Source organism: Rana temporaria, chromosome 7, assembly GCF_905171775.1.
Source record: "Rana temporaria chromosome 7, aRanTem1.1, whole genome shotgun sequence".
NCBI classification, from domain to species: domain Eukaryota; kingdom Metazoa; phylum Chordata; class Amphibia; order Anura; family Ranidae; genus Rana; species Rana temporaria.
This window is the reverse complement of record NC_053495.1, coordinates 97,405,751-97,432,552: the sequence shown is the minus strand read 5'-3', so window position 1 is coordinate 97,432,552 and position 26,802 is coordinate 97,405,751. Positions and strand designations below refer to the sequence as shown.

Below are 26,802 nucleotides of genomic sequence, written 5' to 3'. Positions count from 1 at the left end.
TTTACAGTTGGCGTAGGGTTCCCCTTAATATCCATACCAGACCTGAAGGGCCTGGAAATGGAATTTAGGGGACCCCCACGCATTTTATTTTTCAATGACTTTTAATGACTTTGATCTGTATTGCCGGGACCCAACAATTCATTATAGCTGCGAGTAGTTTTAAATTACTTTTTTTCCTTTAGAAATTTCATTTTGTGCAGAGACTGTTATAAACACAGGAACCATGCCCTACTTTGCAAGCATACTATTGACACCCCCAGGTATGGCATTTAAATGAATATTTCACTTTTATTGTTTCACTTTAAGCATTATTGAAATCACTGCACCTGAAAAAAACATTTTTAAAACTTTTTTTGCATTGATACATGTCCCCTGGGACAGGACTTGGGTCCCCAAACACTTTTTCTGACAATAACTTGCATATTAACATTTAAAATTAGCACTTTTGATTTTTCATGTTCGTGTTCCATAGACTTAAATTTTTTAAAACTTTAAACATTTTTGCCTGTTCGCACGTTTTGCTGAGAATCGAACCGGGGGGTGTTTGACTAATCCCTAATGGCGAAGGTATTTAATTTATTCTTCTCCTCAGTCTTCACAAGAGACTCGGGGGACTTCAGTAACCAAAACTGCAATGTTTATCCTCATGTCACAGGAAGCACTCTCATGGCTTACAGAAGACAGAATTAGAAAAACTTAACATTAATGAGTCATCGGGACCAGAATGCTTGCACCCGAGGGTCCCTAAGGAACTCAGTTAAGTAATTGCCCGACCATTGTTCCTAATTCTTACGAACAGCCTACTGACTGGAATGGTACCAGCTAATTGGAGAAAAACCAATGTAGCACCAATATTTGGGAATTACAGACCAGTTAGCCTAACATCAATAATATGCAAGCACTTGGACGGGAAGATAAGGAACTATATACAAGATTTTAGTAATGACAACAGTATCATTAGCAGTAACCAGCATGGATTCATGAAGAATTGTTCTTGTCAAACCAATTTATCAACCTTCTATGAGGAGTTGAGCTGCCATCTAGATAAAGAAAGGGCCATAGACATGGTGTATCTTGATTTTGCAAAGGCATTTGATACAGTTCCCCATAAACATCTACTGTACAGAGTAGGGTCTGTTGGCATGGACCATAGGGGGAGTACATGGATTGAAAACTGGCTACAGGGGCGAGTTCAGAGGGTAGTGATTTAATTTATTCATAAACGACCTGGAGGATGGAATAAACAGCTCAATCTCAGTATTTGCGAACGATGCAAAGCTAAGCAGGGCAATAACTTCTTTGTAGGATGTGGAAACCTTGCAAGAAGATCTGAACAAATTAATAGGGTGGGCAACTGCATGGCAAATGAGGTTTAATGTAGAAAATGTAAAATAATGCATTTGGGTGGCAAAAACATGAATGCAAGCTACTCACTAGGGGGAGAAACTCTTGGGGAATCTAAGATGCAAAAGACCTGGAGGTCCTACTAGATGACAGGCTCAGCAATGGCATGCAATGCCAAGCTGATGCAAGCAAAGTAAACAGAATATTGGCATGCATTAAAAAGGGGATTAACTCCAGAGATAAAACAATAATTCTCCCACTCTACAAGACTCTGATTCGGCCTCACCTAGAGTATGCCGTCCAGTTCTGGGCACCAGTCCTAAGAAAGGATGTGCTGGGACTAGAGAGGGTCCAGAGAAGGGCGACAAAACTAATAAAGGGACTGGAGGATCTTAGTTATGAAGAAAGGTTACGAGCACTGAACTTGTTCTCTCTGGTGAAGAGACGTTTAAGAGGGGATACGATTTTAATGTACAAATACCATACTGGTGAACCCACAATAGGGATAAAACATTTCTGCGAAAGGGAATTTAATAAGACACGTGGCCATTCACTAAAATTAGAAGAAAGGCGGTTTTACCTTAAACTGCGTAGAGGGTTCTTTACTGTAAGAGTGATGAGGATGTGGAATTCTCTTTCACAAGCAGTAGTTTCAGCGGGGAGCATCGATAATTTAAAAAAAATATTAGATAGTCACCTGAACGACCACAACATACAGGGATATACAATGTAATACTGACATAAAGTCACGCACATAGGTCAGACTTGATGGACTTTTTTCGGCCTGACCTACTATGTAACTATGAGCATGCCAGTTTCAGGGAACAAAAACGTATAAATGTTGGATAAGAGCAGGCTAAACTCATCATCTCGCAGAAGGGATTCCAGGGCTGACAAAGAGAAGGAAGCTCTACCCATGCCAAACTGCGCCTGGAATGCATGCCTTAGTTATATATAGCGGAAAAGTGTTTTTTTTTGGTAGCTGGTATGAGGACTTCAGTTCATCAAATGATTTCAAGTGGTCATTGGAGTTAATATCAGTAAGCTTTTTAACCCCATATCGTGTCCTAATGACTGGATCTTCAAATGCAAAAGAGGCAGATTAGGGTTCCTCCACAAGGGTGCATGAAGCGAGTGGGAAAAAAAGCCTCCAAATTCCTCTCTATGAATTACCACCCAAGCTCTCAAAACCTCATAGCGGTAGTGAAAACGTAAGGAGATCTTAACCCTCTATGAACCAGGCGGGCCAAGGCTTTGTACGATCCCTCCAACACCGCCTCTAGACTGCAGCATCATCATACGAGCCAGTGAGCCATCTATTGACCAATTACCATTTGCCCTGCCAAAAAATACTTGTGGACTGTGGACGTGTGCCAGTTCACATGTAAACCTGAGAAGATGGCAACATGATCTAGAATGTATAGGGCCTGGGGCAAAGAGGTAGCAGGGTCATCTAAAAATAGCACTACATAATTGACATAAAGCTTTCTTTACCAAATTACAAACTTGCACACCCTTTATTAAAGAGGAGGCACGTAAAGCCACAGCAATTGGCTCCATCGTAAGGGCGAAAAGCCTGGCTGATAAGGGGCAGCCTTGCCTTGTCACACCACCAACCAAAAAGGGTTTCCATAATCTCTCGTTCAATTTAATGGCATCCGGGGATTATATAATAATCAAATCAATTGCAGGAGTACTTTGCCAAAGCCCATGGGCTGCAGAACAGCTTGCATATATTACCAATCAATGGAATCAAATGCTTATTCCAAATCGAAGAAAACCAGCACTCGTTTGTCAGGGCCCTCCAGGCGTAATCCGACATGAATGAATACTCTCCTCAAATAGATATAAGTGGCTTTCTGGGGCATAAAGCCAGTCTGATCAATGGAAACTAGATAATGGAGTACTTTAGTGAGCCGCGAGGCCAACATTTTAATAAGGATTTTTAGATCAATAGACCTATATGAGGCAAACTGTAAAGGGTCTTTATCAGGTTTTGAAAGCAACACAAAATTGGCTTCATAAAAGGATTGAGGAAAATAATTTGTGCGCAGGCATTCTTTATATAGAGTATGCAAATGTGGCGAGAACAGTTCCACATAATGCTTGTACCACTCCACTGGGAGTCCGCCAGGGGACTTACAGTTGGGAAAGGAGCCAATAGCACAGGATACATCCTCCTCAGTGAACGGGGCTTCTAACATGGTCTGAGCCTTATTCGGAAGGGTATGTAATTGTAGCCCATCTAAGAAATCAGAAAGTACAATTTTATCATTTTGTACAGTTAGTGCAGAGACACGGATAGATTTTTGTTTCGCTATTATTGTTCCTGTTTGCTTTTTTTTGAGACACTGTACAGCACCTGTATATAGACTTGGAAATATCACAAAAATGTTTTGGGATTTGGTATCTGTGCCTGAGAGACAGCTTATCTTAGTGAGCTTTGTACCTGCTACCTGTTCCCTGCTCACATTATATAGTGTATGTGTGTGTATATATATATATATATATATATATATATATATATATATATATATATATATATATATATATATATATATGTAGCGCCCTGCTCCCAATGACCAGGCGCTATGTCAAATTTAGAGGGTGTCTGAGTTGGTAGTTTAGCTCAGACTCTGTTAATTGGGGCTAAATCAACCTCTGTTCCGGCTATGGCTGTGCTTTGAGGGATTTCTCTTTGTTTTGCCTGTAGGTGGTGGTACCGCCACAGGCCAATGTTGGAACTAAGGCAAGCCATGGTGTATTGGGTGTCTTTCCTCTGGAACAGCCCAGTGGGAGTGGTCTCCCCGCTGGGCATGATTGGGAAGGATACTTAAGGGGCAGACGTCATTGTTCGGGTCATTTTCTGCCTCGCGGCCATTCTGGCGCGAGGTATGTGTTGTGTGATTTTTAGCCTCGGGACCATGCTGGCCTGAGGCTGCATTTAGGCCCAGTTGCCCTGATTGGGGCCTACGCCATGAAGGTGATCCTGTGCTGTCTGTCCTGTGGGAGGAAGCCACTCAATTGAGGAAGACAGGGGAGGACCTGTACCAGAAAGGACCGAGCAGAAGGCTGGTACTTTGGGAGAGGCCTGGTAACTTATTGAAGGATGCACCGTAGCCTACAATACCTTACAGTGTGCCGGGTTGGCTTAAAGGCTCTAGAACTGTAAGGCTGGATCTCTGAGTATCAAATCCTCTGGCAGAGGATTCCAGGATCCCTCATCTGAACTTGCAACCAGTTTGTGGCAGAGACTGAGATTATCCGTGCATCATCCCGGCTGCTAGGCCAGGTGAGAGGGGCCTATCCGGGTGAGCAATACCCACTTAAGAGAAAGTGGCGAGTGTCTGACTTTGAAGTTTAGCAATTCCCCGGTGATCTGTTTTGTGCGCCTGAACCTTCCCCTGATCCTTCACCCCTCTATCTCTACAAGTTGTTTGAGAATAAAATCTAAAGAAAAGGATCTATAACTTGTGGACATTGCACTTTTTGCTGACTCTCAACCCCTAGACGACGAGGAACGAGGTAACGTGCAAGACCCAAAACTAACCAGCAGCTCCTACGGGGGTAGTGCTACATGTGTGTATATATATATATATATATATATATATATATATATATATATGTATATATATATATATATGTATATATATATATATATATATATATATATATATATATATATATATATATACAGTAATAGAGAGATAGATTATATATAATAGGATCTATGGAGGTGCCTTTTTAATAGGGCTCCCATATATCCCATTTTCAATAGCGCTGTACATGTTTAAAGGGTTTTTACACAAAAATCTGTTTGTCCTCTGTGGTACTGGCTGCTTTCTTTTCACCTCGGGACACAATAATGATATTCTACACTTTATAAAGTATTTGGTACCAGAAGGGGTAGCTGTGTCCCAGACAGGCAGAAAATCTCTGGCAGTAGCTACAGCACAGAGCGCAGGGGCTCCTTTTCCCTCCACAGGCCCTCCGCTGGCACCCCCTCGCCTGACCCACCCTTCACAGCCAGGCGCACCCCGCCATTCCTCATTGGGGCAGTGGCCCCCCAACCACTCCCAACACACTGCTCCACCCTCCTCTGCATCATTGCAGGCCTGCTCTGACCACAGGACATTCAGACCAGCCCACCTGCTTCTCTCCATGCTCTGTCAGTAGCCTATTAACTACTTCAGCCCCGGAGGATTTGGCTGCCCAATGACCAGGCCATTTTTTGTGATTCTGCACTGCGTCCCTTAAACTGACAATTGCACATTTTTTTCCCACAAATAGAGCTTTTTTTTGTGGTATTTGATCACCTCTGCGGTTTTTATTTGTTGCGCTATAAACAAAAATTGAGCGGCAATTTTAAAAAAAAAGCTATATTTTTTACTATTTGCTATAACAAATATCCCCCAAAAATATATAAAAAACGATTCTACATATTTTTGGTAAAAAAAAATATCGCAATAAGCGTTTATTGATTGGTTTGCGCAAAAGTTATAGCATCTACAAAATATGGGATAGTTTTATGTCATTTTTATTAATATTTTTTTTTACTAGTAATGTCGGTAATCAAGGATTTTTATCATGACCGCGACATTATGGCGGACACATTGGACACTTTTGACGCTATTTTGGAACCATTCACATTTATACAGCGATCAGTGCTAAAATAATGCAATGATTACTGTATAAATGTGACTGGCAGGGAAGGTGTTAAACACTAGGGGGCAAGGAAGGGGTTAAGTGTGTTCTAGGGAGTGATTCTAACTGTGTGGGGGCAGGGCTTACTGTGACATGACACTGATCGCTGCTCCCGATTACAGGTAGCAGACGATCAGTGTCCTGACACTAGGCAGAACAGGGAAATGCCTTGTTTACACAGGCATCCCCCTGTTCTGTCTCTCTGTGACCCGATCCCGCGGGCACGGGGAGTACGGCGGGCACACGCGTGCCACTCGCATTCTTAAAAGGGATGTACAGGTACGTCCATTTGCCTACTGCTGCCATTCTACCAACGTCGGCATTATCGGCATTTAGCGGTCGGCAAGTGGTTAAACAGCAGGCTAACTAAAACTTCCACACTGCACCCTCTCTTCTACCGGAAACAGAGTGAAAGTTTTAGTTTCCCTGCTGGGGGGCACAGAAGACATAAAAATCCCCAGCAAGTGGCTGGGGATAAGGATTTTACCGTATTACCCCCCTTCCCCGGCATGGGGCCCAATGGCAGCTGCCTATCCTGGCACTGTCCCTATGACATTGTTCACAATAGAATTATTTAAATATTTATGACAATGTGGAAATTGAAATTTGGAAACATGACAGTGTATTAGAAAACAAAGTGTAAAGAATCCAGATATGCAATGGAAAAGCTGAAAATGGGGCTGATTTACTAAAAACAATGCGATGCGCCGGTTCATGGCTTAATTGGCACGCCGGATAAATCCTTAATTGAGCGCATGAACCGGCGCAGCAGAGGGCGCAATGCAATTAATATGTAAAGCCGGCGAACTCTCTTTAGAAGTCTATGGGAGAAATCAAAAGTGTTAATTTTAAAGGTTAATATGCAAATTTGTGTCCTAAAAAGTGTTTGGGGACCCAAGTCCTGCCCCAGGGGAAATGTAGAAACTGAAAGGATGGACAGCCGCACCTCCAAAAAAAATTGGATGGAAAATGCACTACAAATAACAGCAAAGGGTGGAATACAGCCTACGTGTTTTGCACTGCAATCAGTGCTTAGTCATGGCCCAGGGGACATGTATTAATGCATTTTTTTTTTTAATTACCGTTTTTTCGGCAGCAGTGAATTTAATAATGCTTAACATGCAACAATAAAAGTGAAATATTTCTTTTAATTTCGTACCTGGGGCGATGTATAATATGCATGTTAATTAGCGCGTGTTTCCCGTGGTTAGAACTGTCTCTGCACAAAATTACATTCTGATGGAAAAAAAGTCATTTAAAATCACTCGCGGCTATAATGAATTGTCGGCTCCCGGCAATTCAGAGCAAATGAATTCACAAAAAAAAATGTAAAAAAGCGTGGGGTCCCCCCCAATTTCAATTACCAGGTCCTTCAGGTCTGGTATGGATATTAAGGGGAACCCCGCCGTTAAATTAAAAAAAGAGGGGGGGACGAGAGAGGGGGGGGGGAAAGAGGGGGGGACGAGAGAGCGGCCCCCCTCTCCTGAACCGTACCAGACCGCATGCCCTCAACATGGGGGGGTGGGTGCTTTGTGCACTCTTGTCCCCATGTCGATGGGGACAAGGGCCTCTTCCCGACAACCCTGGCCATTGGTTGTCGGGGTTTGCGGGCGGGGGGCTTATCGGAATCTAGGAGCCCCCTTTAATAAGGTGGCCCCCAGATACCAGCCCCCCACCCTATGTGAATGAGTATGGGGTACATCGTACCCCTACCCATTTACCTGGGGGAAAAATGTTAAGTAAAAAAAACACACTACACAGATTTTTGAAGTAATTTATTAGTCAGCTGGGGGGTCTTCTGCCGGGCCCCCTCCCCCTTTAAGCTCTTTTACATGGGGGGTAGGCCCGGTCTTCTCTGCCATTTTCTGCTGGGGGGGGAGCCGGACTTCTTGCTGCCTTCTGGCGGGGCCCCCTCCCCCTTTAAGCTCTTTTACATGGGGGGGTGCGCCAGGTCTTCTTCACCGTTATCTGCCGGGGGGAGACGGACTTCACCGCCGCCTTCTGCCCGGCCCCCCTCCCCCTTTAAGCTCTTTTACATGGGGGGTAGGCCCGGACTTCACCGCTGTATTCCCTCTTCTGCCGGGCTCCACCGCAGGGGCCCGGACTTCACGCTGTCTTCCGCCGGGGCCCCCTCCCCCTATCTTCTTTAAGTTCTTTTACAAAGGGGGGTTGCACCCGGTCTTCTCCGCTGTCTTCTGTGGGGGGGTGGTCTTCTCTGTTCTTTCTTCTGCCAGGGTCCAGCGCGGGGGCCCGGTCTTCTCCGCTGTCTTCTCTGTTCCCTCTTCTGCCGGGCTCCACCGCGGGGGCCTGGTCTTCTCCGCTGTCTTGTTCTGTCTTCTCTTCTAGCGATGTTGACCCGACGAGCTCTCCCGCTGTAATGCCGTGTGAGTGTTGCGCAACAACTTATATAGGCATGGGGCGTGGTCACCGGGTGACGCCACCCGGCGATCCCACCCTTTGTTACATCACATTACCATCATGTCCCAGGAATGTGATGTAACAAAGAGTGGGGTCGCTGGGTGGCATCACCTGGTGACCACGCCCAATGCCTATATTAGTCGTTGCGCAACGCTCATACGGCATTACAGCAGGAGAGGTCATCGTGTCAACATCACTAGAAGAGAAGACGGAACAAGACAGCGGAGAAGACCGGGCCCCCGAGGTGGAGCCCCGCAGAAGAGGGAACAGAGAAGACAACCGAGAAGACCGGGCCCCCGTGGTGGAGCCGTTGCTCCAGCCTTTGCTCTATGAATCATGGAGCAAAAGCTTGGTAAATCAGCCCCAATGTGTCTATCTATCGTACTAGCTTAGAACAAATAAGAGACACAGGGCCGATCCTAGGCAGAGTGTACAGGGTATGTGAGGAATACAGCGCAGGTCTATGGATGTAATTAATAATGACGTGATATCAAAATAAATTAGTGTGTGCGGCTGCTGCAGCAAAAAAATGTTAGATGAACAAATGATATAGAATGTAAAGAGAATAAATGCTGCGCTGCTAATATGGTAAGTGTGTGTAAATCATAACTGACATGATAAGGTAAACATTATACACATCACAAGAAAAAAAAGTGCTTATGTGCTAAAAAATACAAAGTGAAAATAGTGCACAGAAATGTATATAGTCCATATAGCTGTGATCAGCTAAAAGATGGTTTAAACGTAGCAAATCTTCATGTAAGCACCGAGTTGTGTTGGAAAGAAAATCCACAATGTGTGTAAGACAGCTGATTGAAGCACCTCCACCTCAAGTAAATATTCTGCTTACCGAACACCAATTAATAAATCACATGTAGTACTGAATCTGATAGATAACCTCCGTTCCCCAGCTAGGTTCTTCCACACCAGATGGAAACAATGGGTAGTCCTTAGCCAGAACGCACTCATGCGTTGAACCCAGGAGTGAAGACAAGAAGGGCAAACATAGAGTAGTACTGCTAACAAAGCGATTTATTGATAAAATAAAGTTTATGCACTCACATGTCCAAAATAGTACATTGGCGTGTATTTAAAATGTTAAAGCCGGCCGGCTTGAATAATCCGCTCGTTCCTTCCGGATAGTCGCGGGCAAACAGTGATGACGTCAGCACGCCGTTCCTCCCTGCGCCGTTTCGTCAGTAGAATGACATCTTCCAGGGGCACGAGCGGCGTGCTGACTCGCCACTATTTATGTGCATTCAGTGTCGATAGGACCGCCCAGACTTGACTTCCGGGGATCGTGGACACAGATCCGCCATTTTTGATGAGGGATCCTATACCTAATAGTGTGTATTCCAACTGCAATTGGATGTTGGTGCTAACAATAATTCCCAGTAATAGATTAGATCAAATTAGATAGCAGCTGATCACTATAGATAAAAGTATATGAAAAAGGATAATGTATTGCGTTCATTCAAACTGATCGGATTGATCCGACTCAGATTGTATGCCGCAAACATATCAACGTTAAAAAACACCTGGATTAATAGGTGTGACCTGGTTGAAAGGACACATTCAACTTGAACTGGAAAAGAAATAAAGGATGTAGGGGATTTGGGCATTTACAATTTGAGTTCCCACACTTTGACACAACCTGAACTGTCACTGTTGGATAGAGGACTCAAATTTGCCCCCCCCAAAAAAATGAATACATTTTCCACGTATATGGACGTTCATCGTTATATACGGAAAATTAATACCAAGCGTTATTTCGCTGGCCTCCCTAACAAAGATAGAGTCACAACTCAACATTCCTCCATCCACTCAGGGTTGGCTAACGCATCCACATGGAACCCTCCAGGGACGTTGGCACCATCCCTCAGGGTCTTTAGGGATGTTGTACTCAGAGACTTGGAATCTATTAAGGTAACCAATCAAAAAATGGACCAGGAATTAATTAAGGGTCTTGACTCCTTATGTAACAATAGCCAATTAGTTATCCGCCCAGCGGACAAAGGAGGAGGCATTGTTGTCATGGATCGTTCGAATTATATTGAAGGTACCATGAAATTGGTGGATGATCGAAACACCTATTCACTCCTTAGGGGTAACCCAGTGAATCAATACCAAAATGAATTGGAGGTGTTAATTAAGAAAGGCTTTGATCTGGGTATACTGAATGAGAAAGAACGCGAATTTCTTATTCCTAGGGCACCTAGAACCCCAATTCTTTACTGTTTGCCAAAGATTCATAAAAGCCTCACTTGCCCCCCTGGACGTCCGATAGTCAGTGGCATAGACTCGGTTATGTCCAGGGTGGGCAAGTATATTGACCATTTCTTACAACCCTTGGTCCAACAAATGCCATCATATTTGAAAGATACCAAGCAGGTTATCAATATGCTGTCTCAGATTCAGCCTAGCGATGATACCTGGCTGGTGACGGCTGACGTAAGTTCATTATATACCATTATTCCGCATGAGTTGGGTATATCAGCTGTCAAACATTATTTAGATGCTCTCTCTGACGTACCTCAAGTACAGAGAGATTATTTGATTGAACTTTTGGAATATGCCGCTGGACATAATTATTTCTGGTTCAATCAAAATTTCTGCCAGCAAATTAGAGGTGTCGCCATGGGCGCAAAATATGCGCCGAGTCTTGCCAACTTATTCATGGCCAAATGGGAGGAGGATGTCGTCTATATGGACCGGAACCCACACATCTTGTTGTGGGCAAGGTATATTGACGACATCCTCCTCCTATGGAATGGCACTAGGCCCCAACTTGATGAGTTTATAGGTTCCCTAAATAATAACAACAGGGGGATCCATCTCGTTCATGAGATGGACAAGGAAACAATTAACTTCCTTGACCTTACCATCAATAAGAAGGGAGGTAACTTTCAAACACAAACATACTTTAAAAAGACGGATAGGAACTCCTTTATTCCGGTGGGGAGTTGCCACCATAAAAACTGGCTCAATTCTGTACCCAAGAGCCAATTCATCAGAATGAGGAGGAACTGTACGTCTCTTGAAGATTACCAATCTCAATCTGAAGTCCTTAAAATCAGACTAGTTGAGAAGGGCTATGAACCTAGTGACTTGGATATTGTAAGGAAAGAGGTTGCTGATATTGACCGCTCTAAACTTTTAGATTCCACCACTAGGTCACGTAGAGAGGGCCCCATTATACCATTTGTTACCAGTTACTCCACCCAGCATTATCTTATTAAGAAGATCATCAAAAAGCACTGGCATCTGCTGGGTAATGACAGGTTAATTAGCACTTTTCTTCCTGCTAACCCTCAGATCATATTCAGAGGTGTCCCTTCATTAAGGGACAAAATAGCACCAAATGTTGTTGATCCACCAACGAAAAAGGTTTCTTTTTTTCAGAGGGGTATCTCTGGATACCATCAATGTCGCAGATGTCAAATTTGTACATTAAACAAAGTTGCATCTAAAAAAACTTTGAAGTTTGTGTCAACTAGCACGTTGAGAGAGCATTCCATCGAACCATTCATTACCTGCAGCTCAACGGGTATAGTCTATTTGCTGCAGTGCCCTTGTGGGTTGCAATATATAGGCCGTACCAAGAGGTCCATGCAGGTTAGATTGGGAGAACATGTAACCAACATACGATCAGGGTTCCCAAATCACTCAGTATCACACCATTATGATTTGTGTCACAACAGGAATCCTGAGGGAACTTTATTCCTGGGCATAGACAAGTATGATGCCCATTGGAGAGGCGGCTCTCTAGTAAGAGAACTATCCAGGCTAGAAATGGCCTGGATACACCGCGTCCGCACATATACCCCATATGGGTTAAATATAGACGTTGATGTCAACGCTTTTATTGACAATAGTTAGGTCATTTCACACTAGGAATGTTTAATATCATCTTTGAAATACATGTTGTGAACCTGACTTGACATCCAGGGTATCAGGACTCCCTTATAAATGAGTTTCGCTTTGGGTTTTTTTCTTTTTCACTTTTTTCTATTTTTACCAATTTTCTGTTCCTAGCAGTACACCTTATGTGTGCCGTAACGGCTCAATCTGATATATTGCTAATTTTTTTAAAAAAAAATTTTATCGATATTTTTCTTTACTGTTCCGATCATTTTCTGCCATATATGATCGGGCATTTTTTGAATGTCATACAATCAGATCATGGATGGATTTAATGACATGAATCCTTTTCTGTTTCGATTTTACATTTTAAATATAAATAATCATGATGTCACATTGTCAACCAATAACTGGTTTGGGATTTGCACCTTAATAAGTGCGTGTACCTAGATTCAGTTCAAGTTGAATGTGTCCTTTCAACCAGGTCACACCTATTAATCCAGGTGTTTTTTAACGTTGATATGTTTGCGGCATACAATCTGAGTCGGATCAATCCGATCAGTTTGAATGAACGCAATACATTATCCTTTTTCATATACTTTTATCTATAGTGATCAGCTGCTATCTAATTTGATCTAATCTATTACTGGGAATTATTGTTAGCACCAACATCCAATTGCAGTTGGAATACACACTATTAGGTATAGGATCCCTCATCAAAAATGGCGGATCTGTGTCCACGATCCCCGGAAGTCAAGTCTGGGCGGTCCTATCGACACTGAATGCACATAAATAGTGGCGAGTCAGCACGCCGCTCGTGCCCCTGGAAGATGTCATTCTACTGACGAAACGGCGTAGGGAGGAATGGCGTGCTGACGTCATCACTGTTTGCCCGCGACTATCCGGAAGGAACGAGCGGATTATTCAAGCCGGCCGGCTTTAACATTTTAAATACACGCCAATGTACTATTTTGGACATGTGAGTGCATAAACTTTATTTTATCAATAAATCGCTTTGTTAGCAGTACTACTCTATGTTTGCCCTTCTTGTCTTCACTCCTGGGTTCAACGCATGAGTGCGTTCTGGCTAAGGACTACCCATTGTTTCCATCTGGTGTGGAAGAACCTAGCTGGGGAACGGAGGTTATCTATCAGATTCAGTACTACATGTGATTTATTAATTGGTGTTCGGTAAGCAGAATATTTACTTGAGGTGGAGGTGCTTCAATCAGCTGTCTTACACACATTGTGGATTTTCTTTCCAACACAACTCGGTGCTTACATGAAGATTTGCTACGTTTAAACCATCTTTTAGCTGATCACAGCTATATGGACTATATACATTTCTGTGCACTATTTTCACTTTGTATTTTTTAGCACATAAGCACTTTTTTTTCTTGTGATGTGTATAATGTTTACCTTATCATGTCAGTTATGATTTACACACACTTACCATATTAGCAGCGCAGCATTTATTCTCTTTACAGAGTGTACAGGGTGCTTTGCACCCAGGCGCCTGCAGAGGAGGGGGCACTGAAGTTCTCCCCTCCCTCCTTCTCTCCTTGTTTGTGTCCATCCAGAACTAGTATTCCGAGCATAGGTGTGTGTCCGTCCAGAACTGATGTGTCTCTGACCATCTCCTGTACTATGTCTGTAATCTCTGACCATCTCCTTTACTATGTCTGCAGTCTTTGACCAACTCCTGTACTATGTCTGCAGTCTCTGATAATCTCCTTTACTGTGTCTGCAGTCTCTGATCATCTCCTGTACTGTGTCTGCAGTCTCTGATCATCTCCTGTAATATGTCTGCAGTCTCTGACCATCTCCTGTACTGTGTATGCAGTCTCTGACCATCTCATGTACAATGTCTGCAGTCTCTGACCATCGCCTGTACAATGTCTGCAGTCTCTGACCATCTCATGTTCTATGTCTGCAGTCTCTGACCATCTCCTGTTCTATGTCTGCAGTCTCTGACCATCTCCTGTATCATGTCTATAGTATGTCTGGGGGTCTTTCTAACAGACTCTTTAACAGAAGTCCTCTCTGTGTCCATCAGAGAGGCCCCCTCCAGGTCTCAATAAAGTACTCTGCTTTCCTTCCTGTATTTTGTTTGTAGTTAAGAGATCCTAGGATCCCAGGGTAATGAAGACTTTGTGGGGGAGCATCTCTGTGGTTGAGTCATTGCCATAGAAACATTTGTAAAGGGGAGGAGTTAGTAAAATGACCACGCCCATGTGGGGGCGCCAGAAATATGTCTGCACCCAGGCGCCTGTGACCCTAGGATCGGCCCTGAAGAGACACCTTGATCACAGCTTGTTATTCAATCTTACCACAGATAAGAACAGCAAAGACTAATAGCTTCAAAACTTTCCACTTCTCAGAAGCTGCACTTCTAATATCAGCTTCAGCTGGTCCCTGTATAGTAAAAACAAAAAAATAAGACTAAATATATTATTCATGCATACACATATAAAGTAAACTAGAAGTTTCATAGTACAAAACTGAACTAACAAGCTAACTTGGGCCCATTACATTTCAACTCTTTCACAGAACAAATATATCTGCTTCCAGTGGAATTCATTTTAACAATGCTGGAGGGTCCCATTTGTGTATTCCCTCTTCATGAACTGAGCTCAGGTCATTTGAGAGAATAACTATCATGTCACTGTATTTTTATTTTAATTTTTTAATCCTCTAATTACTTTATTCCTGCTGCGCTGCTGTGTGGACACATGGGGCCAGATTCACAGAAGAAGTACGCTGGAGTATCTACTAATACACCGGCGTACTTTCAAATTTTCGTATCTTTAGTTTGAATCCTCAAACCAAGATACGACGGCTTCTGGCTTCGATTCGACAGGCGTACGGCTTCGTACACCTTCGGATCGTAGGTGCAATACTTCGCCCGCTGGGTGGAGTTCGCGTTGTTTTCCGCGTCGGGTATGCTAATTAGCTTTTTCCGTCGATCCACGAAGGTACGCGTGGCCGTCGCATTCTCTTACGTCGTCGCTAGTCGGCTTTTCCCGGCGTATAGTTAAAGCTGCTATTTCGTGGCGTATAGATAGACTTGCCATGTTAAAGTATGGCAGTCGTTCCCGCGTCGAATTAAAATTTTTTATTTTTTTTGCGTAAGTCGTGAATAGGAAAGGACGTAACTCACGTCGAAGTTCAAAAAATGACGTTGGTGCGACGTCATTTTGCGCAAAGCACGGCGGGAAATTTCAAAACGGAGCATGTGCAGTTCAATCGGCGCGGGGACGTGCTTTATTTAAATGAATCACGCCCCCTACCCGCCCAATTTGAAATATACGAGCCGAGAAATACACTACGCCGCCGTAACTTAGGGCGCAGAATCTTCTTGGATTCGAAATTCCGCCAGGTAAGATACGGCGGCGTTGCGTATCTCTGATACGCTGCACCAGGGCAATTCTCTCTGAATCTGGCCCATGATCTTTACCTGTTCTTTGGCATCTGCAGAAAAGTTTTTTTGGGAGGGGTTTCTATTCTGCTGATGTATGCTCTCAAGAGTGTAATGCCCTGTACACCCGATCTGGCATTTGCCCGGCCAAATCACATCGTTATTTCCGACGGAATTCCATTGGAGCAAAATAGGACATGTTCTTTATCTAAATTTAGACGGAATTCATCCGAATATCGGATGAAAAAACTCAGATCGGGCTACACACGATCGGAATATCCGATAGAAAAAGTCTGTCTGACTTTTTACATCGGAAATTCCGATCGTGTGTACAAGGCATAAGTCTGTGTCTGGCTTGCCCTGATTGGTTATGTGCAAATACCATGCTTAAAGAAAACGGTTGCAGAGCAATTCATAATAAATTATAAATACATCTTTATTGAACATCAAAAATGTATTTGTTGTGCATTCATTTAGTTTAGGGGGAGTGAAAGATGTTTGACACTAGCTTCCATTCTGTTCAGAAGGCATCTGCATACAAGGCTCTTTTTTACTTTACAGTTTTTAGCAATTAGGATTGATTTACAGTGCCTTGAAAAAGTATTCATACCCTTTGACATTTTCCACATTTTGTCATGTTACAACCAAAAATGTAAATGTATTTTATTGGGATTTTATGTGATAGACCAACACAAAGTGGCACATAATTGTGAAGTGGAAGGAAAATGATGAATGTTTTTCAAAATGTTTTACAAATAAATATGTGAAAAGTGTGGCGTGCATTTGTATTCGCTCCCCCTCAATACTTTGTAGAACCACCCTTCGCTCCAATTACAGCTGCAAGTCTTTTTGGGGATGTCTCTACCAGTTTTGCACATCTAGTGAGTGACATTTTTGCCCATTCTTCTTTGCAAAATAGCTCAAGCTCTGTCAGATTGGATAAAGAGCGCCTGTGAACAGCAATTTTCAAGTCTTGCCACAGATTCTCAATTGGATTTAGGTCTGGACTTTGACTGGGCCATTCTAACACATGAATATGCTTTGAACTAAACCATTCCATTGTAGCTCTGGCTGTATGTTTAGGGTCATTGTCCTGCTGGAAGGTGAACCTCTGCTCCAGTATCAAGTCTTTTGCAGACTAACATATTTCCATCTAAGATTGCCCTGTATGTGGCTCCATTGATCTTCTCATCAACTCTGACCATCTTCCCTGTCCCTGCTGAAGAAAAGCATCCCCACAACATGATGCTGCCACCACCACCATGTTTCACAGTGGGGATGGTGTGTTCAGGGTGATGTGCAGTGTTAGTTTTCCACCACACATAGCGTTTTGCTTTTAGGCCAAAAAGTTAAATGTTGGTCTCATCTGACCAGAGCACACTTTTCCACATGTTTACTGTGTCCCCCACATGACTTCTTGCAAATTGCAAACAGGACTTCTTATGGCTGTCTTCTTGTCACTCTTCTATACACACCAGATTTGTGGAGTGCACGATTAATAGTTGTCCTGTGGACAGGTTCTCCCACCTGACCTGTGGATCTCTGTAGCTCCTCCAGAGTTACCATGGGCCTCTTGCAGTGTTCATTTTGACAGAAAATTTCTATTTATTTTTAGTCTTAGGACTAAAATGGCATTTAAGTTTTAGTCCCATTTTAGTCTTCTGCAATTGTTTTAGTTTTAGTCGTATTTAGTCGACTAAATCTCCAGGACATTTTAGTCGATTAAAATAAAATGTTAGTCATCTAAAATCTAATGGGTGTAGTTAAATTGTAATGCAAGGTTTAGGCATTTCTCTACAATTTCCAAACTCATTATATACTGCTGGAGTGAAAGATCTAATATGTTAATATTTATGGTATTGAGGTATGAACATGCACTACAAACTAGTCTTAATTCTGATGTCAAATTTCAATTTAGTTTTAGTCTTATGCCGTGTACACACGATAATTTTTCGGCATGAAAAAAAACGTTGTTTTTCAAAAATGTCATTTAAAATGATCGTGTGTGGGCTTCACATCATTTTTCAGGTTCTGAAAAACGACAAAAAAAAAAATCGAACATGCTGCATTTTTTAAAGTCGTTTTAAACTATGTAGTTTTTCGGGTTGTAAAAAATGGTCGTGTGTGGGCTAAAACAACGTAAAAAACTCGCGCATGCTCAGAAGCAAGTTATGAGACGGTAGCGCTCGTTCTGGTAAAACTACCGATCATAATGTATTAAGCACATTTATCACGCTGTAACAAAAAAGCGCAAATCGTCTTTTACTAACACGGAATCAGCTAAAGCAGCCCAAAGGCGAATAGAACTTACCCTTTATAGTGCAGTCGTACGTGTTGTACGTCACCACGCTTTTCTAGATCATTTTTTAAAAAGGATGGTGTGTAGGCAACATCCTTTTAATGATCCTTTTCATTCTGAAAAATTATCGCATTAGTCTTTTGACTAAAATGGCATTTTAGTTTTAGTCCCATTTTAGTATTTTGACTAAAATGCCATTTTAGTCGTATTTTAGTCATCTCAATTGTTTGAGTTTTAGTCGTATTTTACTCGACTAAAATGGTATTAAGTTAGTTGACTAAAATATTTTATTCGGTTTTAGTTGACAAAATTAACACTGGCCTCTTGGCTGCTTCTCTGATTAATTCTCTCCTTGCCCTGCCTGTCAGTTTAGGTGGACAGTCATGTCTTGGTAGGTTTGCAGTTGTGCCATACTCTTTCCATTTTCGGATGATAGATTGAACAATGCTCCATGAGATGTTCAAAGGTTGGGATATTTTTTTTATATGTCAAAAATAGGTACCAAATGCGCAAACAAAATAAAAAAGCAAACAAAGTGCAACTGTGTTATATAATTCAAGTGAAAATGAGGAAATATTGACCCAATATGATTCAATATAACTGATGCCAAAAAACAAACAAAAAATGTACAAAAAATGAGTGTCCGAATCAAAGACAGCTGATAGTGGCTTGCTGTAATCGAGGAAAAAGCAAATCTTCATCCAATGTTTCAGCTGTGCCGATGGAACACATTTAATAGACAGGAAAAAAGGTTTGGGAACAACTGCGCTAAGGTAAATAATTGGGATTAATAAGCAGCAATTAGATTGTGTATAAACAAAGAAATAACGGAAAAAAGAATAATTGCGCTAAACCCAAACGTGCACTAGTGATTAAACTAATAACCAAGTGTGTGTGTAAAACCACTGTGTCCGTGTCTAACACACAAACTCAGTGGAATCAGGGGGCCAGATGGCCTCTCTGCTAGCAATAATATATATGAACCAAGTGGTCAATAACATAAATGATTGTGAACCATAGCCACAATAATTGTTAAAGAAATTAACAAAACATATAATAATATATTAATATAAAGTCCATATAATCCAAAATAATTTTTAGAAGATAAGTTGTAGGTCCATATAGCAAATGAAGACACCCGTGAAGATTCCAGAAATGTAGTAATCAAACACCAAACGTGAATCCTCCACCAATCGTGCAGCTGCTTACCAGAACTCTGGGTCCTGCCGGACCACTATCAGCATATATCTCAACCAAAGATTTAAGGCAGCAGTAAGTCCTCCACTTGTACTAGAACCAATCCGTACTCAACGATGGACATAGAAAATAAGACAGAGCTCCACATGGCATAAAATCCGATTGATTTATTAAATCAATCGGATTTTATGCCATGTGGAGCTCTGTCTTATTTTCTATGTCCATCGTTGAGTACGGATTGGTTCTAGTACAAGTGGAGGACTTACTGCTGCCTTAAATCTTTGGTTGAGATATATGCTGATAGTGGTCCGGCAGGACCCAGAGTTCTGGTAAGCAGCTGCACGATTGGTGGAGGATTCACGTTTGGTGTTTGATTACTACATTTCTGGAATCTTCACGGGTGTCTTCATTTGCTATATGGACCTACAACTTATCTTCTAAAAATTATTTTGGATTATATGGACTTTATATTAATATATTATTATATGTTTTGTTAATTTCTTTAACAATTATTGTGGCTATGGTTCACAATCATTTATGTTATTGACCACTTGGTTCATATATATTATTGCTAGCAGAGAGGCCATCTGGCCCCCTGATTCCACTGAGTTTGTGTGTTAGACACGGACACAGTGGTTTTACACACACACTTGGTTATTAGTTTAATCACTAGTGCACGTTTGGGTTTAGCGCAATTATTCTTTTTTCCTACATTTAATAGACAGGGGGGCCGCTTGCCGGATCAGATGGATCTCTATTATGGAGATCATAGGAGCTCAGAAAACCAGGGGTCACTCGAGGAAATTCAAGGCAGCTAGTCACCGGTCCAATAGCATGTCCGTTTTTCACCAAACATCCAGGGGCTGCAACTGATCCTATTGTGGACAGTATCCACTCGCAATGGGATAACCTGATGAGCAGGGATATCAAAGAGGAAACAGAAAAGGCTTCATGGTGCAGTATAATTTAAAACAATCAAGGTCCCTTTATTCAAAAAAGTGGGTTACCGACATAAAAAAAAAAAAAACTTTTCGGCAGAACAGTTTTAAAAGCAGGCAAACATCCAACCGTGGCTCAGGCCAGTCAGCTGGGGTGTGAGGACGTCAGGTATTATTGCTCCGCCCGACGCTGCATTTCTCCTCACAAGGCATTAACAGGGATGCATCAACAGGGATTGCCTCCTATCCCTGTTGATGCCTTGTGAGGAGAAACGCAGCGTTGGGCAGAGCAATAATACCTGATGTCGGAATAAAAAATCTCGCGCCAAAAAATATATATAACTAAAACAAGATATGTGAATATAAAATAGCTGCTCCCCAAACCAATTCAAATAAGAATAAATTCAAATAAGAATGAACATATGGGAAAAAAATATTAAATAGGGGGCGCTGATATTAAAAATAAATAAATAAGAAGTGGCAGTAAAGTGCCTGTGCTAACGATACAAGAGGTTTTTTGAAAAACCAGTGTAAACATAAAAATGGGTATAGATATCTACCATATATGTGCCAAAAAACAAGTGAATAAAGTGCATGTGCAATTTATAAACAGGTAAAAAATGTATGAACCTTCAATGAAAAACACACAGAAAAAGACTTTAACATATGTGCACTAGACGATGTATATGTTAAATAATCATATATGTGCACTGAGTCCCCCAAAAAAAGAGAAAAGGGAGAAAACTCAGCCTGGGGTTTAAGAGCAAAAGAACAAAAACAAAAGCTCAAAAATCCAAACACTAATGGTGATTTGTGAAAAATACACAAAAAGTAAAATAAAACCAGTGAAGAGTCTCAAGAAAAAAAGTCCAAAATCATAAGTGATATGAGTCCATAGATTTCTTATTCTTTACTACTTGTGTGGTAAGTTGCAGAGAAGTAGGGGTTAAACCTTCACCAATCCTATCACCCAAATGTGCATAAAGGATGGTCCCTTACCGCATGAAGTTGATCTTTTTAGCTAAAAAAAGATCAAATAAGCTTTGCTGTCACCCTGGACAGATGGTGGATAATCTGAATTTCCTACCGGTCAACTTAGTAGAACGTCATAAAAGATACAAAACAGAGAGATGCCGCCATAGCATATTATCATTTATTAAAAAATCCTTTAAAACAAAGCAGGTGACGAGTGGAGGCTTACTTGGCAAGTGCCCACATCCCGGCACTGAGGCTTTGGACTAAAATCAGAAGGTACCGATCCTGAAGACCTGTTCCGAGGAGAGGAATGTCCGCGCTGGGGTGTTCTGCGGCGTGCGTTCCACCAAGCAGAAGCCGAGAACCAGCTGGACAGGAAGCTGTGCGTGGTCTGCGTGTCGCCTCGACGTACGTTTCAGTAATCCGTCATCAGGAAGCGCACAGAACCACGCACAAGACCAGATTAAATAGGTCTGTCAATCAGCGATAGATAGTAACGTGCCGTTGAAAGCCTCAGTCTCGGTTGCTTGGCAACCAAAAACATTGTACAAAGATGCACTGGCAGGAAATATTCAAACAATAAGTACAATACCAAGACTAAATGATCTATAAATACTCCGGTAATGACAGTTAGATATACCTTTAGATACAATGGCAGTAAAAGTTACATAGTAGGCAACAGGCAATTGGTGAAATTGTGTGTAATGCCTGTCACAAGGAAAAGGCATTAAAACCAAGCCAAAGGGATGATCCATAATACATACAAAAATTATACACCAAAGGATATATATTAAACCCATATAAAAAAATTCCATACATAGAGATCTATATATGGAAACCAAACCCATAAAAATCTTGTTATTTGCAATAAATGCAAATAAGTATCAAAATGCAAAAAAGGAAGTGCAAAAACTGTAAAAAATGCAACACAAGGTATTAAGAAAAATAAGAATGTAAATAAAAATAAAATAATTAATTAATGAAAGACACCTAATTGATCAATCGTTGTTCAGAAAACAATTGAGATCAAGTTCGATATTGAGACCCAGTGGCCGCATGGTCCTCAGACGGTGCAGCCACTGGGTCTCATTTTGGGACACCGCCCGAGTAAGATGCGTACCCCTCCAATGACTACTAATTCTATCTATACCATAGAATGTCATTTTGCTAGGGTCTCTATTATGAAATAGGTCAAAGTGTTTTGATACACTGTGATTAGGGTAGCCTTTCACAATATTGGCTACGTGCTCATTTATTCTTGTTTTAAGCTCTCTGGTGGTTCTACCCACGTATTGGAAAGTGCACGGGCACTCCAAAACGTATGTTACGTACCTAGAATGGCATGTTATAAAGGGTTTTACAGTGTACTCTAGCTTGGTCACACTAGAGCTAAATTTGGTGACCTTGCGGCCTTTTCTAGTAGTTGTCCTACATGATCTGCAACGAGTGCAGTAGTGAAACCCTGTGGTGTCCAAGAAGGTAAGAGGTCTTTCCGGAGGGTCGGGAACGTTGCCTGCTATTTGATTTCTAAGGCCAGGGGCCCTGCGATAAATAAAATTAGGTTTAGAGGGTAACAATTTAGACAAATCATTGTCTTTTAAAAGAATGGGCCAAAATTGTTTGAATATTTTTTCCACATGCTTATATTGTCTGTGAAAGCCGGATAGGAAGGAGAATTGTCCCTGATAGGGGGGTTTGGGTTGGGATTCAAGCAACATGTTTCTATCCATATTCTTGACCTCTTGTTTGGTGTCAAGCAATTTGGTTTGAGAATAACCTTTGGCGACAAACCTGGTAGTGAGAATATCTGCCTGTTGCTCAAAGTCAGCAATGTCATCACAATTGCGACGTAACCGCATAAATTGCCCCTTAGGGACCGCTCCCAACCATTTAGGGTGGTGACAGCTGGTGATTGGGACATAGCCATTCCTGTCGGTAGCCTTAAAAAATGTTTTAGTACAGATTTTGTTATTTTTCTTCATTAGGGTCAAGTCAAGATAGTTAACAGTGACCAAACTAAATGAAGCTGTAAAGCTCAAACCATACTGGTTGGTATTCATTTGTGATATGAAGACCTCTAGTGATTGTTCGGACCCCTCCCATAACATAAAAATGTCATCTATATACCGTTTGTAGTATGTTAGTGACTTATCAGGTTCTCTAAATATAGTCTCCTCCTCCCATTTATTCAGAACTAAATTTGCAACGCTAGGGGCATAGCGAGCCCCCATCGCCACTCCTCTTATTTGTTGGTAAAACTGGTTTTGTGCCCAAAAGTAGTTGTTACTCATTGCCAAGAGGAGGCCTTGTACCAAAAATGAAATCTGGGGCTCTTTTAATGTAGATTTACCAAGAAAGGCCTCTCTAACAGCCACAATAGCATCGGACTGCACAATATTGGTGTATAAAGATTCTACATCAATTGTTACCAACCAGGTGTTGTTAGTAACTGAGATATCTAGTAGGGATTTAATGAGTTCCCTACTATCTTTCAAATAGGCTTTACCTGTTAGTACCATAGGCTGCAAAAAAATGTCTAGATATTCTCCAGTTCGTGCGAATAACGAATCAATTCCGCTTAGTATTGGTCGCCCTGGGGGTTTAGTCCTGTGTTTATGAATTTTTGGAATAATATATAGCACAGGAGTGCGTGGGACCTTTGGAACCAGATATGATGCTTCTTGCTGGGTCAATATGGTTTCAGATACACCACTAGTAACCCAGCAGGTAAGTTTTTCCTTCAGTTTGGTTAAGGGATCTCCAGGTAGGGGTAAGTAGGTAGTGGTGTCACTCAAAAGGCGTTGGAGTTCTGCATAGTAATCCTCTTTTTTGAGAAGTACCACTCCTCCCCCTTTATCCGCCGGTCGGACTACCACATTCTTATTGTTTTCTAATCTTTTTATCCCTTCTGTCACCATTTGGTTGTTTTGTTTAGCTTTATTTACCTCTATTTCTCTAACTTTATCCTGAACCATATTCTTGAACACCTCTATGTGATGGTGCGTACCCTTATTTGGGTTAAAAACAGAGTTATTTTTCAACCCACTGTGTTGGTAGACTGTGGAAGAAGGTTGGGCTGGCCAGCCCAACCTTCTTCCACAGTCTACCAACACAGTGGGTTGAAAAATAACTCTGTTTTTAACCCAAATAAGGGTACGCACCATCACATAGAGGTGTTCAAGAATATGGTTCAGGATAAAGTTAGAGAAATAGAGGTAAATAAAGCTAAACAAAACAACCAAATGGTGACAGAAGGGATAAAAAGATTAGAAAACAATAAGAATGTGGTAGTCCGACCGGCGGATAAAGGGGGAGGAGTGGTACTTCTCAAAAAAGAGGATTACTATGCAGAACTCCAACGCCTTTTGAGTGACACCACTACCTACTTACCCCTACCTGGAGATCCCTTAACCAAACTGAAGGAAAAACTTACCTGCTGGGTTACTAGTGGTGTATCTGAAACCATATTGACCCAGCAAGAAGCATCATATCTGGTTCCAAAGGTCCCACGCACTCCTGTGCTATATATTATTCCAAAAATTCATAAACACAGGACTAAACCCCCAGGGCGACCAATACTAAGCGGAATTGATTCGTTATTCGCACGAACTGGAGAATATCTAGACATTTTTTTGCAGCCTATGGTACTAACAGGTAAAGCCTATTTGAAAGATAGTAGGGAACTCATTAAATCCCTACTAGATATCTCAGTTACTAACAACACCTGGTTGGTAACAATTGATGTAGAATCTTTATACACCAATATTGTGCAGTCCGATGCTATTGTGGCTGTTAGAGAGGCCTTTCTTGGTAAATCTACATTAAAAGAGCCCCAGATTTCATTTTTAGTACAAGGCCTCCTCTTGGCAATGAGTAACAACTACTTTTGGGCACAAAACCAGTTTTACCAACAAATAAGAGGAGTGGCGATGGGGGCTCGCTATGCCCCTAGCGTTGCAAATTTAGTTCTGAATAAATGGGAGGAGGAGACTATATTTAGAGAACCTGATAAGTCACTAACATACTACAAACGGTATATAGATGACATTTTTATGTTATGGGAGGGGTCCGAACAATCACTAGAGGTCTTCATATCACAAATGAATACCAACCAGTATGGTTTGAGCTTTACAGCTTCATTTAGTTTGGTCACTGTTAACTATCTTGACTTGACCCTAATGAAGAAAAATAACAAAATCTGTACTAAAACATTTTTTAAGGCTACCGACAGGAATGGCTATGTCCCAATCACCAGCTGTCACCACCCTAAATGGTTGGGAGCGGTCCCTAAGGGGCAATTTATGCGGTTACGTCGCAATTGTGATGACATTGCTGACTTTGAGCAACAGGCAGATATTCTCACTACCAGGTTTGTCGCCAAAGGTTATTCTCAAACCAAATTGCTTGACACCAAACAAGAGGTCAAGAATATGGATAGAAACATGTTGCTTGAATCCCAACCCAAACCCCCCTATCAGGGACAATTCTCCTTCCTATCCGGCTTTCACAGACAATATAAGCATGTGGAAAAAATATTCAAACAATTTTGGCCCATTCTTTTAAAAGACAATGATTTGTCTAAATTTTTACCCTCTAAACCTAATTTTATTTATCGCAGGGCCCCTGGCCTTAGAAATCAAATAGCAGGCAACGTTCCCGACCCTCCGGAAAGACCTCTTACCTTCTTGGACACCACAGGGTTTCACTACTGCACTCGTTGCAGATCATGTAGGACAACTACTAGAAAAGGCCGCAAGGTCACCAAATTTAGCTCTAGTGTGACCAAGCTAGAGTACACTGTAAAACCCTTTATAACATGCCATTCTAGGTACGTAACATACGTTTTGGAGTGCCCGTGCACTTTCCAATACGTGGGTAGAACCACCAGAGAGCTTAAAACAAGAATAAATGAGCACGTAGCCAATATTGTGAAAGGCTACCCTAATCACAGTGTATCAAAACACTTTGACCTATTTCATAATAGAGACCCTAGCAAAATGACATTCTATGGTATAGATAGAATTAGTAGTCATTGGAGGGGTACGCATCTTACTCGGGCGGTGTCCCAAAATGAGACCCAGTGGCTGCACCGTCTGAGGACCATGCGGCCACTGGGTCTCAATATCGAACTTGATCTCAATTGTTTTCTGAACAACGATTGATCAATTAGGTGTCTTTCATTAATTAATTATTTTATTTTTATTTACATTCTTATTTTTCTTAATACCTTGTGTTGCATTTTTTACAGTTTTTGCACTTCCTTTTTTGCATTTTGATACTTATTTGCATTTATTGCAAATAACAAGATTTTTATGGGTTTGGTTTCCATATATAGATCTCTATGTATGGAATTTTTTTATATGGGTTTAATATATATCCTTTGGTGTATAATTTTTGTATGTATTATGGATCATCCCTTTGGCTTGGTTTTAATGCCTTTTCCTTGTGACAGGCATTACACACAATTTCACCAATTGCCTGTTGCCTACTATGTAACTTTTACTGCCATTGTATCTAAAGGTATATCTAACTGTCATTACCGGAGTATTTATAGATCATTTAGTCTTGGTATTGTACTTATTGTTTGAATATTTCCTGCCAGTGCATCTTTGTACAATGTTTTTGGTTGCCAAGCAACCGAGACTGAG

At 41.6% G+C, this 26,802-nt stretch overlaps 1 protein-coding gene across 4 annotated transcripts in view; it reads right to left on the bottom strand.

Annotated features, from left to right (window-relative positions):
- Positions 1-26,802, bottom strand: part of LOC120945518 (E-selectin-like) — a 223,704-nt gene that overhangs the window by 159,997 nt on the left and 36,905 nt on the right. For 3 of the 4 annotated variants that reach the window (XM_040359718.1, XM_040359719.1, XM_040359716.1), the window contains exon 2: positions 14,658-14,742. The exons of the other annotated variant lie outside the window; for it this stretch is intronic. In XM_040359718.1, coding sequence (XP_040215652.1) covers positions 14,658-14,742 — 85 coding nt within the window. The remainder of the gene's footprint in view (positions 1-14,657; positions 14,743-26,802) is intronic. 4 annotated transcript variants of the gene reach the window in all.